At 50.4% G+C, this 16,482-nt stretch overlaps 1 protein-coding gene across 9 annotated transcripts in view; it reads right to left on the bottom strand.

Moving 5' to 3' along the window:
• The window catches only part of MAP4K4 (mitogen-activated protein kinase kinase kinase kinase 4), a 133,980-nt gene that overhangs the window by 73,371 nt on the left and 44,127 nt on the right, over positions 1 to 16,482 (bottom strand). For all 9 annotated transcript variants that reach the window (XM_032199667.1, XM_032199676.1, XM_032199702.1 and 6 more), the window contains exon 3: positions 387 to 443. In XM_032199667.1, the coding sequence (XP_032055558.1) occupies positions 387 to 443 (57 nt within the window). The remainder of the gene's footprint in view (positions 1 to 386; positions 444 to 16,482) is intronic.

Genomic DNA, 16,482 nt, shown 5'->3' with positions numbered 1-16,482 from the left:
AAACGCACACCCTTCTCAGGCTGCACACGCACCGGGGTAACTACCGGCCTCTCCCTCGAGCAGCCTCCTCACCTTCCTCCTCAGTAAGGCAGAAGGAAGGTGTTTGAAAGAAAATAAAGTGGGAAGCAGGGAATTTGCCTTTTTTCTGAGCAGTTCTGGAGTGCTACACGTGCTGGTGTGTCCTGGGCCCAGCCGAGGCCCTTTGTGCAGGCCAGAGGCCCCAGCACACAAGCAAAAATCCCACAAGGGGCAGATGGGCTGGAGAGGCCAGGCCCTGCAAGCAGCGAGCAAGCATCCACACGCCAGGACCGTGCCCGTCAACGCCACCCCGCTGTAAGCCACATGGCAGCCTCGTTACTAATAAAGCAGGATGCTTCTCTACTCACCTCAGTAACGTCCATGACTTTGATGGCTGCCAGCTGACCCGTCTTGACATGTCGACCCTGGAGAAGAGAGAGAGAAGCGTCAGCACCCGGTGTTTCACCCATCCCTGCAACGCACACGGAGCAAAATATTTGGACGAGAGCTCCAGCTGCTGGGTTTGCCCCAGCTGAGGGACCCTTCCCTTCTGATGCTTCAACAACAAATACTCCACACAGCTAAAAAAAAAAAAATTTCTTTTTGAAACATTCTTACAGCAGTCTTAAAACCCATTCTTTTTCCCACATTAAAGGGGTGATCGCGGAGATTAAGCACAGACAGGTCACATTTGCAGCTTCTCTTCCGTCTACTTTAGCAGAGCTCATAGCAGTGATCATTCATTAACACACCACCAGTTATCCTCCACGTGCCACAGATTTCATTTCTACGCATCAGTGTCTGGGAACTGGACAAATGCAAATATCCTGGGTGGCTGAAAAAGGATTCTCTTGGATTTGGCCTTTAAAAAAAGGGGAAAACGGGTGGTGTTTCCTCAAGTGGTGCATCAGACCCGTAGCAGCCCTCTTTGCCTGTCTCCTCCCGATGAAGACAACCTCTCCCTTCGGCTACAGCACCATAAGGGTAGGGTTTCTCGGTATAGCTTGAGCTGAATTAATAGATCCCAGCTACTGCAGCGGGGAGCTGGTCCCCTTCCCCTGCCTCCCTCCATCCTCCTGTCGCAGACTTCTCCCCTGAGTGCCGAACGCACCCTGGCACGCCGCAGGTCATATGAGAAGCTGATTTAGATCACGAAAATGGCAGAAAGTTAGCACAGAAAAAGCAAACTGCGGGGCGGGGAAGAGCAAAACTTGGTTTGCTCGGCAGTCAGAGCAGAGCCAGAGCCTGAGCTGGCACAGGGTGGGCCACGGGGCTGGGAGAAGGCAGCCTGCCCCACGACACACAGCCTGACCTCCCCAAACCCTTCTCAAACCTCAGCCCTTCCTAAATCAGCATCCCCTATAGCTGATGGATGTTAACAGTATCTTTTTCCTTGGACCGACTTCTAAACCTCTTTGCTTTATTCAAGACTGGCACCCCACAAGCAGAGCACCCCAAACCACGAGTCTCTTCGGAGAGATTTTGGCTCCTTCCCACATCACGGTGCCCCCCAGAGAGGCAATGCCCAGCGCTGCTGCTGCTGCATCACCCAGAGCTTGGGTGAAATCCCACAGAAATCTCTGCTCCCAGCTCCTTTTAGGACTCGCGCTGCGCTGCACTCTCCCCCCATTACCCGATCCACGTGCTTTCTATAAATAAATTACTGTACTCGGGCTTCTGCCTGCTCTCTACAGTCTCTTTATTGCACGCCTTTCTTTTTACAGTTTGGTCTCAAGCTAGGCTGGATTTTGAAACTAAATTAGGGTCGTAACATGTGTGCGCGATGGCCAAGATCGACCTCACCTCGACCCTACTAATTCTGGAGCCTTTCGGCGAGCCCTGGGGAGATGCAACTCCAACATCCCACCTGGACCTCTGCCTAATGGCAAAAGGCTGCGGTGGTCTCCTCGAGGCTCACCCTCCTGCCAAAGGAGGAGGGGAAAATGCCTTCGACCGAGGTGGAAAGATGCCTCCTCTCTCGGCTCTGCCCTTATTCTCTGTGGCTCTGGGGAGGGAATTAAAAGGTCCAAGGACTCCGGGAAGCGCGGTTTGAGGAACAAGCAGAACACGCTGAAGATAAGAGAGGAACAAGGACATCTCAGAGGGGGAAAAAAAAAAAAAAAAAAGCTCAGAAAGAAGAAAAATTGCTTTATTTATCACTTTAACCCCTCAAACTACTGCTGGGCCGGCTATTTCCAGCGAGGAGCCTGAGTTTTCCCAGGGCTCAGCCTCGCAGCTTCTCCTCGAGACGACATTCCTCCCCGCGAGAGTGGCCCGTGGCCATGAGTAATGCACAGCAGCCCTGCCGGCCCCCCAGTATAGAAAAGCTTCTCCAGTCTAAAAAAGCTTCTGTACTGGAAGGAAAAGCTGCTCAGGGTCCTGCTGATGCCTCGGCCGCCCGCTATCGAAGCGCGGGGAGCTGGGGCCAGCGCTGGCGTTTCATTTCACTGCCTCTGCGGTGGGGAGGGGAAAAGCTCCTCCAGCAGCCTCCTGAGGGACTGGAAGGCAGGGGAATTGCGGACTGTGGGAAACGTGGGCTTCTCGGGATCTCAGGCCAAATTTAAACCCCGGTCAGTTCCGAATTATCGTTAAAAATTGCTCCGAATACCCTTTCGTCGTAACGTATGGAGCGCTCCTATAAGCATCTACGACACGGCTGGGGGGTGCAGCGTGACAAACTGATTTATATGGGAGAAGGAGAAGGACATTTCCAAGTCACATTCTTTTTATTAAAACCATTTTTCCAAGGAGAAAAAGGGGGAAAAAGCAAACGGCACGGGCACAACACGTAAGCAGGAGCGGAGCTGGTGTTTGTTTGTTTATCTGCCTCGCCGCCCTGCTCAGGAACAGACTTGTCAAACTCTCCGCCCGCCGCTGCAATTTCTCTTGCAACATAAACCGGCCAAGGGCTCCTGCTTTGGAGAGACTGATAGCCCGATATTCCTGGCTGGCTTTCGCTTTGGAAAGCTTTCTCCACCTTAAAAATAATAATAAATATAGAAGTGGTTGAATATGTTGAAGGAACTGCTGGGAGAAGCCTTTAGGACTCCATCTCTGGGGGTAAAAATGCACTCGAGCCCACCTCCCCGGGCACCATGTGAACACAGCAGGCATCAAGGCCACGTCCATGCAGCATCTCAGCGCTGTCTGTCCCTCCAGCAGGACATTTTTCATGCCCAATGATGCCCCTGCCTTAGTGCTATGTGGAGCCGTGTCCCCCCAGGGTGTTCCAGGGCACCCCAACCCCACACACAGGGTGCCCAGCAGCTGAGCCCGGCCACCACCCTCCCAGATAAGAGCATCCCCCGTGGTTAGGCCATGTTAAGAAGTTCCCTAAGCAGAATTTCCAAATGGCTTGCTGTTTCTTACACGCCCTCCCCTGTCCCTTCCCTCTTGCCATGCATCTATTCATGCTGAAGCACTTGGTTATCCTCCCGAGGAAGGAATGCAAAGATATTTTTGTAGCTGCTGCTCCCTTCTATTTTTAAGTGGGCTGTTGGGCAAACGCAGAACTGGGCTGAGCAAGTCAACGGGGCCCAGCCTGCTGACCCAAAACCTCGTCCTGCTTCTTCTCCTGCGGGATGACAGAGCGTTCATTTACATGCAGAGGGTTTTGAAACACAGCTCTCCCCGTCAACCCTGCAACACTGAACTGGATGTTGCACTGGATCCATTACTTAACCGTATTCCCAGCCGTGTCTGATAGCAATATGCTGTTTATTTCTCATCTCAGTGGGCTTTCAGCATCGTGAATAGCAGAGGGGACAAGGGGAATCCTTGGTCGACCGCCAAGATCTGCAGAACATTAGAAATTTCAGGCCTACCCACACTCCCCACGTCAGTTAGCACACCTACTTCTTGCCTCTTTCCTCCTCTGCACACGTTGCTACTGTAATTTTTTGTTGTTGCTGTTGTTTGGGAAAGGTTCAAAGGCAAGTAGTGTCATGTGCTGGTTTAAGAGTGCTTTTTTTTTTACTTTTTATCCCCAAGAAGCCTTAGTGTTATCAAAGAGCTATGCAAATGAAATGCAAAAGGCATGCTACCCGCTCGCTTACCTCCTCCCCCCCTAAATACCCAAGACATGCATTGCACAGCGATGCACTGCTCCTGCTGACACACTTTCCGTGCATGGATGTGCCTTTTGGGGGACTGTTCCTGGAAGCCTGCTCCCCAGCTAAATGGCACGAAAGCAGACCGGGGGGCAACGTCATAAGTTAGTTAAGGAAGGAAGGCAGCAGGCGTGACTCACGACTTGTATGTTTGGATTATCCTGCACACGGTCTTTGGAAAACCTCTCCAACCTCCCGTTATTCCACGCTGACAATTACGAACAGAGGGGCAACCAAGTTGAAGAACTTCCCCAAAAACTCCTAGGTCTACCCCGCGAAAAGCAGCAAGGGCACTGCTTGAGGAGGACACAGAGCATGCATTCGGACAGGCAAAAAGAACAGCACGAAGCAAAAGCAACCTCCTCAATTAATGGGAAATAAAAGAAAAATCAAATGTTCTTAAAGCAAGTCTGCCTCGTTGCATTTGTAGCCAAAATAATGCTGTTCCTACTGATAAAACTACTGAGCAAGCTGAATAATTACAGGCTCCAGCCGTGGAGATAAATTTGTACAAAAAAAAAAAAAAAGAAAAAAAAAAAAGGGATAAAGTTTATCTGACATGGAAGCTCCTTGTAAAACAAAAATCAGCAAACAACCTCAGTACAAAGGCCTGGCAGAAATGCACGAGAAGTGAAAAAAAAAAAAGCCCAAACCGATGTTCCCTTTTCCTGTTAGCTGATTTCTAAACCCGACCCGACCAGAAGCTATTAAAGACTCCCACTGTTTCAGTCAAAAGACAGGACAGGGTGCTGTGTTTTCCCTCCGTCTAGCTCTTGACATCAAATGCCTGGAAAGCAGAACAGCAAACAACACCCTCTCGATCCGCCTTTCGATACCCACGGGCTCCCGAGCAGCCTGTGGAAGAACTAATCGGGACAATTTCCTCACGCACGGCACCACATTTCTGTGAAGTACGAAAAAACATGGTTATTATGGGTCAGGCACCTCCAGGGACACAGGGAAAAGCTGTTCCCTGCTAAAACAGGGAAAAAAAAAAAAAAAAAAGATGTACATTATTACCACAGGCACTTCCTCCTCCCGACAGCTCATTGCCTAAATAGGCAAAAAGGCCAGGAAAGCTGAAAATGGATGGTGGGAACACCGTGGCAGGGAGCCACCATCTGCCTTTCCCAGGATCACGGCAGGGCCCAGGCCCCTGCCCCATGCCCACCTTGCCCCGCGGAGCAGCGGGGTGGCAGAGGGAAGGAAGAGCACCACAAGGGGCTGCCAGCTCTCAGGAGGATCTCCCAGGGCTAGCCGTGTCCTGCCTCAAGTGGCACAAAGCATTCCTCAACAAATGGGGCCCGGAGGCCGCCCTGCTTTCCATCTCCACACAGACCACCCAGCAGGAGAGGCCAATGAAGTGGGGTCTTCTGGCAACGCCCCCAGCACAACCACCACACGTTCTCCACAGGGCCTCGGCTTTAAGCCCACCAAGAAGATGAGTCCTAACATCGATTTGCCTCTTGTGACCCCCCAAAAAGTCACCTTGAAGGGGATCACCACAGGCCCGGGTGCCACCTCGCCTTCACAAGCACCTGGTGCCACCTCAAGAAGAGGTGGCTCCCCACCACAAGGGGCACACCGCTTGCTGCCTCCACACAAAGTGACCCCACCAGGGTCCACACGTGGACACGTGGAGCAATTTACACCTGCAAGGGAAAGGAGAACTATTTTCATTTATTACCACCCCGGAGGAACAGTACAGGTGAGCAGAGCAGGCAGGACTGCTTAATGAGGTTTGCTTCAACATGGCTAAAACAAAAAGCCATCCATAACCTTTACAAAAACCCACAACATCAGCATTTAAGGAGAAAAGTTAATAAATTCTTGAATGTATTTTACATATGTATCTATAAAATGAAGCTCCAGTCCAACTGTCAATACTCCTCCAGTCCACAAGGCGCAATAAAGAAGCGCTGGGCTCTGTGTTTGAGGGATTTTGCTTCTCCTACCCGGGGCAGACACGGGCAGGTGCCTCCTTCATTTTTACCCAGTCATGACGAACACGATCGGTGCCACTTCTTGTCACTCACACCTCCTGGTCGGTATGGAGGAGGGAGCCATCCTTTACCAGGCAGCCAATGCTGAAGCTGAAATGCAGTTTCCAGGGCACGAGACACGCTGGGGAAGCGCTACAAGAGGAGGCTTTCCTGCAAAGCATCAAACCAGCCGGTGTAGGAGCCACACAGACAGGGACTGTGCTTTATACTGTGACCCTGGATGCACGAGCAAATTAAGGAATATTTTCCCAACTTGTTTGCAAGATGCAAAACACACATTTAGCCTAAAGTTAGATGTATTTTAATTAAACGAGGACTTGCATCGTTAAGGCTCTTTCCAGATTTCTTTTTTTTTTTTTTTAAATCTTCTGATATCCTGCCAAGTACATCTGTGATTCTAAAGCAAAAAAACACCTTGTCCTTGAGAAACTGGCGGGTGGCCAGAGCAATCTGTAAACAGCTTTGTGTCCACATGAACTATTTTCAAATCCTCACGCAGTATTTTCAGACCTCGAGCTCTTTCTGCTTTGTCAGCACTTAGAGCCTGACTCAGAAACCCCAGCCTGTACGAACAACCCCTTCTTTACCAGACTCGCCAACAATGAAGCGCCAACCTCAGAAAGTCTCCGAGCCTGGTATTTATTTATCTAGGGAAGGAGGGAGAGTGGAAAGAAGGGCCGAGAGGAAGCCCACTTCCTCTCGGTTGCCACCTGAGCAGTATTTAAGCCGCGCTCCCAAAGCCTGTGGCCACCACGTGTATAATTTGGAGGGGCCACGCATCCAGCGGACAGGTTAATCCGGGGATGAGAGCCGTGTTCATCAGGTAAATGCAGCCTGCACGTTCTCCCACGATTACTTTTTACCGAGTGCTCCAGAACACACCGAGGGCCTCGCAAAAACCAGTCAAAACACGCTCGCTGCTCTGAAATAACACGGCACGGGCCTTCGCAGACCGAGCTCTGGCAAACAAAACGGAGACGAAATTCCTAAGGAGGACGCGTGGAGCAGGCACACTGAGCTCCCGCCGCTGCAACCGGTCCCCGAGCACCCCACAGTGTGCTCGTGGCACAAATATAATCCAGATTAAGCAAAGTTTTTTCAGGGTAAAAGGATGTCAGATTTTAGTCCCAAATACAGCTGCCTGCTGTAACTGTAGGTAGGACACCCACTGCAGACTTTTTAGCATTTCCAAGAACAACTGCACTTGGGAAAAAAATAAAAAAAAAAATCTTTCCCCATGACACGGCACAAAAGTAGTATTTGTCTCACGCCCCAAAACCATCTGTTCCTGCAGACCACAAGTCACTAATCCGGAGCAGAGCTGTCATTAGGCGTAATGTAAAAATTGCTAGTCAGGAAGGCCAAGATTTTGGTCGCAAACCGTTCAGTGAGCTGCAACAAAGAAGACAACACGGCACTGCCCCGGCCTGCAGAAGAGGAGCGAACAGCAGAGGCTGAATTCTTGGCATCGATGCTCACATCAGGGCAGAGAGGCAGCAGGGATGTGGCCCCATCTCAGAAGCAAAACCTTAAGGAAACAGGCAAATGGGCCAGACCTCCTGAGGGCCACAGCAGGCTGCCCCATCAGCTCATCCCCCCTAAACACAGGTAGGGCAACAGGAGCCTGTCAACATCTCAGCCTCGAGTCCCAGCCCCAGCGAAGTGATAAAATTGTTCCAGCCCCATCTCAGGAGTGCCCTCCACACCCAAAGTTTCCGTACTCGGATGGGTGTTTTCCACAGAGGTAATTGTGAAAGATCTTACGGATCTGCCCATACCCTGATGTCTCCACGAGCAGATAGGGCTGAGGGCGAGGGACATACCGTGCTGTATCTGGCTCACAGCACAGCTGGGACCAGCACGCTGCCTCCTGCTGCATGGATCTTTGCAAAACAACCTGCCACCTCTGCCACCAGGGCTCGGAGATGGACCCGGACCAGGAACAACTGAGAAAACACCAAAAAAAAAAAAATAGGAGCCATCCACTGCACTTTCCTAGGGTGTATGCACACCTCCTGAGAGAGGAAGCCCTGAGGACTGGTGCCATAAAAGCTACCTGCCATTTACACAAATCACCACTTGAATCTGGAAATCGGCCGCGTTAAACAGCAATCAGGTCGTCTGCCCAAATGCTACAGCCACGACCTAAACCCATGACGTGGTATGGTGGTGCAGAGCACCAGTTCCTAGAATTAAGCAATCTTCCAATTAAGCGCCGTGTGTTGAAAACAAAATTAAATCAGCTGCCGTGCTACCCTCCTCCTCCTCCTCCCTCCTCCCCACACCGGGGAGAGAAACCCAAAGCCCTTCCATCCAGCCGAGCGCTGGAGCTGAGAGCTGCAGCACCAGCAGGACTGGCTTGCCGAGGTTTGGGAGGGGGTCGACGTGTGCCAGCTGTGCCTGTCCCAAATTACAGTACTCCGAGGAGAGCTAAAACAAAGTCATTATTTTTTTTAAATCGTCGTAAAACGGGATTTCGGAAAGTTCCGATGCTTTTAAAGCTCGCCTTTTGAAATTTACAGCCACTCGTCTAATTACCAAACGAGCTTTCCGTCTTATTATAATCATGTGTCTGCTCTCCAAGCATCAATACAGCGTGCTAGGATTGATTGCTCAATTACACAACGCGCGGCTCTTGCATCTGCTGGCAGAGGAGCATTCGCAACACGTCCACGGGCTTCTCTTCCCACCTTCCCAACCAGTGCTTACCGCTGCGAGTCCCCCCAGCCAGCCGACCCCTGGGAGAAGCACGGAGGAGACGCGGGCCGTGGCTGAAGGCACGTGCACGGGTGAGGCCTTCTGCCACACGTGGGGCAGAGCCACCAGGCACACCACTGAATGGAGGGAAAATCAATCACAAGCATCTTTTTTTTTAATCTTTTTTTTTTCAGACTAGATGCTCTAAGCCTGAGCACCATCCCCGATCACCGACGCTGGCTGAGGAGACCCCGAGGAGTGAAAGGCACTCACCTCTGCTTGGCTCTTTCTACAGCAGGCTCCTACAGCCAGCTCTTCCCAAGGGAAGATCCCCCTGCAGCCACACACAGCCTGACAGAGGACAGCCAGGTCCCCACGGACACTAGGGTCTGTCCCAGGGGTCTTACTCTGGCCCAGGGCCCAGGAGGATGCTTTAGTGAAAACTGAGCAAAAAGAAGAGGGCTCTTGTGCTCCTCTTACCCCTCGTCCAGCTGCAGTGCATCTCAAACGGAGATGCCTGGAAAGAAAACAAACAAACAAAACCAGGCCCAAAGCCTCCAATGAATTTCCATCCAGAAAACCCCAGAAGCTTAATTTGATATTGCACTGGGCTCGAGTTCAAATAAACACGAGAATTCAAAGCTAGCAGCATAAAAGATGCCCAGTACTGAAGGAACAAGGGAAGGAGCTCGTACTTCCCACAGGTGGAAAGCTACAGGGGCTTCCTGCTCTCGTTTTTTGCCACAAAACCCAAACCCAGCCAAGAAAGAAGCAAGGCTGAGAGGATCAGAGGTAAAGTCATCCAAGGCACATCAGAAAGATGAAAACTGAGGAACTGCAACGCCCAGGTTTCTGCAGGGAGCACAAAGCAGGGGCTCCCAAGTGCTCAACCAAACAGCCGGGGCAGAGAAAACAATCCAAAGCAAATTACTGGCAACTGCTAATACTCTGTTTTAGGGAAAAAAAAAATAAGCAAGTGCTTAATTTTAATTGATTTTGATGGTTTTATTATTATTTTCATCTTTTACTAAATGCTTCAGTATCTTACAAGCCATCTTGTGTACACAGTTAAAAGCAGGTAACGTACTTCTTCCAGTTTGCCTGCTACATGAAAACGTCCAAAAACCATCTTTAGGTAGAGAAGTTATTGAAAATGATGAGGAAAACCTACTAGCGTGAATTCAAAGCACATTATTCCAGCTTCCTAGTCTTCGTTTTCATGCTCGTTGCAGGCAAAAGTTCACTTGCTGTACTCCTGTGACCCCCCCCGAATGTGTACACACACCACACATTTAGCCCTAAGAACGCACTTACTAAGGACAAGTTTTGCCTCTGCCTCAAGACAGAAATCATTCAAAGCACAGGCAAGTCCGTGCCAAGATATTCCAGGAAAACAAACTAGAAGGTTCATGATAGGCTTAACTCAAGTCTGATTTCTTCAAGGAAATTAACTTGAAAAGGAGGCCTTCAGGCTGCATTTCTCCAGGCTGTGCTACGGGAGAGGCCTGGCAGAGAGGACAGGTGATCCCCAGCGAGGAACCAGGACTGAGGTCCCACCAGGTGCCCCCTTGGCACAGCCTCTCTGGGGAAACAAGAAGCACTATGGCTTTGGAAGAGCCCTCGAACACAGGACGTAAAGATTGCAAAAAAAAAACACAGACGTATTTTACTGGTGGATGGGTCAATAGCAACAGAGCTGGAGATAAGGCGTGTAGGAGCAAGTACAGCTTTATCTTTCATCTCCTCATCAGATCTTCTGCACTCCCAGGGATGACACCTCCATTCTCAGGAAACAGGATCTCAACTGAGGATACCTACTAACTTCGAGCAGTGGCAGTGTTTCATTTCCTCCAGCTGGAATCACCTCACAAATGATGAGCAAAGCCCGTCTTTCTTCAATCAAGATTACCTGATACTGGATCGAATGTGACACTCACACAGCTGCTGCCTTCAGGACCAGGCAATAGCGTCAAGCAACCAAAAACCAAGCAGGAATGAAACCAGAGCTTCCTTCTGATCTTTAAACTCCCAGATGCAAATAAATCCATCTCATGCATATACTGTGACACAAAGAAGAGGCATCCAGTCCAGAAAGCTGGAAGGAACAGCCAAAGAAAAAGAGAAGGAAAGAGTCCTGCCTTGCGACTGCTCGAAAGCCAGCACACAAGAGTAGGCCATTGCATCAGAGCAGCTCAGGAAACAAGTGTGAATAACAACAGGTTAAAAATGCTAGATTTCAGGAAGGCTTGTCCATTCAATGATGCCATTTGTGACAGTCAGCAGCACTTCTTTCCACCACAGCTAGACACAGGCGTTTTCAGGACCACACTCTGCTGGGACGTCCCATTGCTTCAGCCATGACTGCAAGGCCAACATTCAAATACAGGTACCTCAAACTCCATATGTTAAAAAAAAAAATGCCCTGATGTTCAAAGACAGAGAAAACAAAACAAGTTTCTGTATCGTTTGTCCACTTCAGTGGACATGCCAGGTGCTTCCCAAGTCTACAAAAAAGAGATAGTTAAGGCCCCTGAAAGGAAAAGGTACGGTAAGAAAAATAAAAAATAAAACTTAAGAAACAAGTATCTATTTAATGTTTTTTTTTGCAAAGCTCTGTAACAGACCCGAGGCTTTCAGCCAAACTGCTCTTGAAACTAGCAGCTGTGCCAGGGGACCTCTGCTCATATAAATTAATTGTGGAGAAACTTGCACGCGCATTCAAAAGTCGGCATCTCTAGCGTTGTTCCTCCAAGTCGTGCATGCAGAGAGAGTCTGACCCGCTCTGCACCTCTACCTCCACCCTTACAACCACTTCCCTGACTCTCCTCAGTTTGCAAACGTTTCTTTCTCCCCTTTTCAAGTCACGTCTTGCAAAGCCTGCTACTACACAAATTAAGCGCTGGCTTTCTGCTACCACATTCCGCTTCCTCGGGGGAAGCAGCCTGAGCGTCCAGGAGGCAAAGAGGTGCACGTGCACCTCGTCTTCGCTCCAAAAGACAAAACGTGCCGACCCTCTTCTTTTTTTCCTGTTAAAGCAGGCAGGAACCTCTAACCCTCTCCTTACAAGCAAATCCACAAGTATCAGAAAGGTCCCCCCATGGGCAATGGGGTTGGGGTTGGAAGACAACGCGTAGATGTCACCACTCCCAAGGGCAAGGAGAGAGCTGATTCCCAAGGCGAACTCCAGTTGTGATGCCCTCAGCCCAACCCCAACTCAGCTTTTCTAGCTTTCCCCTGAAAATGACCAGAAAAAAGCTCCAGAACCAGCCAAGGAAGAAAAGTTCACGAGGAAGTTGCTATCCTGAGCACGCTGAGGCACGATGGAGGAGACACGAGACTACAAACAAATGTTTGTCACCTCAAAGCGCCGTGAGGTGGGAGAACGCATGCGAGGAAGAGAGGTTTGAAAGGAGATGACACATTTCCACTCCAGCCAGAGGCTTCCTGAGCAATTTTGAACAACTAAATCAATTTCCCCTGTTGTTTTTTATCTATAAAATACTAACCAAGCTCATAGCTGTGTTGTCAGGCATAATTCATTACGATTTATTTTAAGAAGTGCTTACATATTCCTGGGTAAAAGCTACAACAGATAGATGGGAACAGATAAGTATTACCAGGACTGGAGCCTTCCACAAGTATTGCAGCTCCTCTGTACTGAGCAGCTGTTTTAGACCAGGAAATAGCCCCCGATGTTTCCAGCAGAAGCATCAGGCACAGTCGGTGCCTCGCAAGATAAGGACAAGAGCAGCCAAGGCCGCAGCAGCGAGGCAACAAGCTCACGGGTGCTGAGGGAAAACCGAGGAAACGGAGTCAGACTTCCCTTTCCTCCAGCTATCGGCCGAGCCCGGACTGCCGGCATCCTGCGGAGCAGTCCACAAGGTCTAAATATGGGTGATTGATGCCGGGTGGGACATCCCGGGGCAGGCAGAAAGCGGCACAGGGCCTGCTGCAAACCTGTGTGTCCTTTCGGGGGAGGTGCTGGGGGCCAGGCAGGATGCTCCAGCACGCCTCAGAAGTAGCACTAATACACTCGTGCACTCAAAGCAACCCTGTGTGACTCCAGCACACAACTTGCAACCCCTTGAGAGGCAGCTGTAAGGCAGCCCACCACCCAGTGAAGACACCCCAAGCTGCTCTGTGGGGAATCTTCACCACCCAGTGCAGGAGAGCTCCTCTTGGCCACGCTCCTACTTGACCACACTTGGCCAAGAGGAGCAGAGGTGACAGGACACCACTTCCCACCCTTCCTAAGACACAGAACCACAGAACCATTAGGGTTGGAAACGCCCTCCAAGATCACCTGGTCCAACCACCCCCCTACCATCGCTGTCACCCACTAACCCATGTCCCCAAGCACCAGGCCCAACCTTTCCCTGAACACCCCCAGGGACGGTGACTCCACCACCTCCCCGGGCAACCCGTCCCAGTGCCTGACTGCTCCTTCTGAGCAGAAATGTCTCCTCATTGCCAGCCTGAACCTCCCCAGGAGCAACTTGAGGCCATTCCCTCTGATCCTATCACTGGTTACCTGTGAGAAGAGGCCGACCCCAGCTCCCCACATATTCCTCTCAGGTAGCTGCAGAGATCAATGAGGTCTCCCCTGAGCCTTCTCTTCCCCAGCCCAAACAGCCCCAATTCCCTCAGCCGCCCCTCACAGGCCTCGTGCTCCAGGCCCTGCACCAGCTTTGTAGCCCTGCTCTGGACACACTCCAGGGCCTCCATGTCCTCCTTGTAGCAAGGGGCCCAAAGCTGAGCACAGCACTCAAGGTGAGGCCTCACCAGAGCCGAGTACAGGGGGGCGATGCCACAAACAGGGCTGCACACCGGCAGGCAGGCTGAAAACCAGAGGCGTGCCTATTCCAACAGGCTGCTGGGTCCTGCTTCAAGGCAGAGGAGATCCCTCCAGCTTTCTGAATTTTGCAGCCTTACTCCAACGCACGGAAAAAATAATCTCCTTCTCCTGAAGAGGTGGTGTGGTTTGTTCGAGAAGTACACGCGTTGTAACTTTCGGCTTCCAAATATTAAGTGATTTCCATGTTAAATTTGGAAAGGCAGAAAGGGTTTACAGGAAGAATTATCGTTAATGCTTTCCCTGCCCTTCAGTACGGCAAAAGGGAACGAGCAGGTTAAGACAGCCTCCGAAACAAGTAGATATTTTATTAAAGAAAGATCTGTTGAATAAACATTAACAACATCATTTGGAAGTCTTCAAGAGACTGTAAATCCGAGATTTGCTGATGCGGAGGAAATGCAGATCTTTATCTATCAGCCTGAAAGCAAGGCAAAAGAAAATAATTTTTCCGAATTCCCTCTTTGCGGAGACACTTTGTCCTTTTGTCCAGGACAAATTTCCACCGCTTCAGCACCGTCGCCTCTGCACCTTGCCCCGCCGGGCGCGGGTGCTGCTGGTGTACTTTCAAGCCTGAGGTGTTCTCGCTTCCAAATTTAACCATCGCCAGCTCCTCCAAAAGGCTCCGCGTTTCAGAGGTGGTGAGAAAAGACTGCCTTTAACACAGGCCAACTCCTCCCACACTCCTCCACTGATGGCTCACTCTATGCCAAGTCGTTTGAAAAGCCTGCGCATCCGAGACGGAAGGTTCCAGAAGGGAGCAGCAGCCCGGGGCCACGCGGCACAGCTCCTGCACCCCGCGGCAGACGTCGGGCACGGCCTTCGTTAGGGCTTCAGCTCACCCTCTGCTTGGTGCGCTGTGGGGCCCTGACTCGTTAGGAGATTACCGGGGTCCAGTTCAGGATAATCGTGCCCTGAGCGAGGCAGTCTGTAGGACTGCATATAATGAGCATGGGTTAAAGGGAAGTGCGCAAGTGCATCACGAATTTACCCGAACTGTAGCAAAAAAAAAAGAGCAATGTTCCAATTATCTGCTCCCTACGCCAAGTTTCAAATAAAACCCTTGGCGAGACCGGCACTATAGCACAGTAGGGAGCAGCACAGTGGGCTGCAGTTCTGTTATTCTTCTCTTTGTTGGAAAAAAGACGACCAACAGCTTGGACTGGGGGGCATTTAGCTATCTATTTGATGAGTCACTCAGCAGAGCGCACGGGGTCACCAAGGCTCCAGCCAGCACGCCTGACCTCACGGCACAGGCACATGCCGAGTCCCCGGCACTGCTCCTCCCCGCATCCCTCCCGGAGCTGGTTCCAATACCAATAACCTGCTTGAGCCCATTTCTACTGCATTTCCTTCATTTTGAGGGAAGACGGGACCTTTCCAAGCTCACAGCGAGCCGTGGAGAACGCAGAAGTTACACGTGCAAGTATAAATACCTGCTGTATGCCCCCCAGCTTATCTGTTTGATGTGAGTATGTCCAAATGCCAACACCTGAAACAAGGGGGAAACTCATCGCAAAAATAAAGCTAATTGGGAAAAAAAAAAAAAAAAAAAAAAAAGGTAGAGAAGTGTTGGCTTTTTTTGTTTGTTTTTGGTTAGTTGGTGGTGTTTTTTTTTAGCAGAACAACCACCTACCTTCCTACCTTCAGGTTGGCACAATTCAGTCTTTCCTAGGTGAAGGAACAAAGAGGATCCTGAAGCTCAAAAAAAAATAAGCTATGAAAAGGAGAAGAGGGTGAATGGGAGCCTGCCCTGGCTTTATGGGTGGAACTGACAGACTACCAGACCCGCAGATAGACAGCTGCAGCGAGCCAGAAATTAAATCAAGCCATCTAGGGAGAGGCACCGATGGGAGGCACTTCACAGCTGATATGGATGGTCTAAAGCCCGAGTAAATGCACCCCTGAGTGCAGATGTCCTGCGGGTTATTTTCAAGGTACGAGCCACCTAGAGCAATGCCAGGCGGTGTTCCTACATCACCGATGGTACGTGCTGGGGTGAGAGCAAACACAATGGGATCTCATCCATTGGGAGCATGGGGTTTGAGAGGGCTACAGCTGTGAGGAAAGCGTGTGGAGACAGGGCTGCAGCTTCTCCGCCGGCCACCAACGAGGTCTGGTTCCTGGGGGATACTCACGCAGCAGGCTAATTACAGCTGGAACAACAGCCCCGTTGGGAGTGAATGGGTTTACAGAGGCTCGGCGTGGGAGTGCGGCTCAGCGACAATTTATTTCTTATTTATGCTGCAGTACCACTCGGAGGCCTCAAATCACGACCAAAGCGTCATTGTATCAGATAGTGCTCAACCACCCCCACACACAAACCGCTCAGCCCAAACAGATTCAGGAGAGCACGTGCACCCCAGCTAAAAATTATCTGAAGTGAAGGCAAAATGCAGTCACGGTATTCAAAAAGAGGGCACGGTGTTTAAAAAAATAAAACCCGTGTTAAAAAAACTAAAAACCTTCTTAGAAACTTAGATTGACACAATCCAGCTTGCATCTCGCTTCAGGTTTGCTCATCCTCTTTTTGGGCTCAAAGGACATTTTGTGTGCCCAAAACCCTGAACTCCTTTATCAGCTCTGCCACGTCTCCCCATACATGGGATTTAATTCATATTGCCACAGCCTGGGGGATCTGCAATACTATTTACACCCCTAGTTTTACAGAAGCACTGTGAGATTTTGGTGGAGGCAGTTTCTCAATCCCTCTGTTGAAGGCCTGCTCTGAATACATGAAAATTTCCACATCTCAACAGTTAAAATCTTTCCAACATCGGTTTCTCCTCCAGTTTAAAACCTT

This window comes from Aythya fuligula, chromosome 1 (assembly GCF_009819795.1).
Source record: "Aythya fuligula isolate bAytFul2 chromosome 1, bAytFul2.pri, whole genome shotgun sequence".
In the NCBI taxonomy this organism is placed as follows: domain Eukaryota; kingdom Metazoa; phylum Chordata; class Aves; order Anseriformes; family Anatidae; genus Aythya; species Aythya fuligula.
This window is presented reverse-complemented; position numbering and strand designations above follow the sequence as displayed.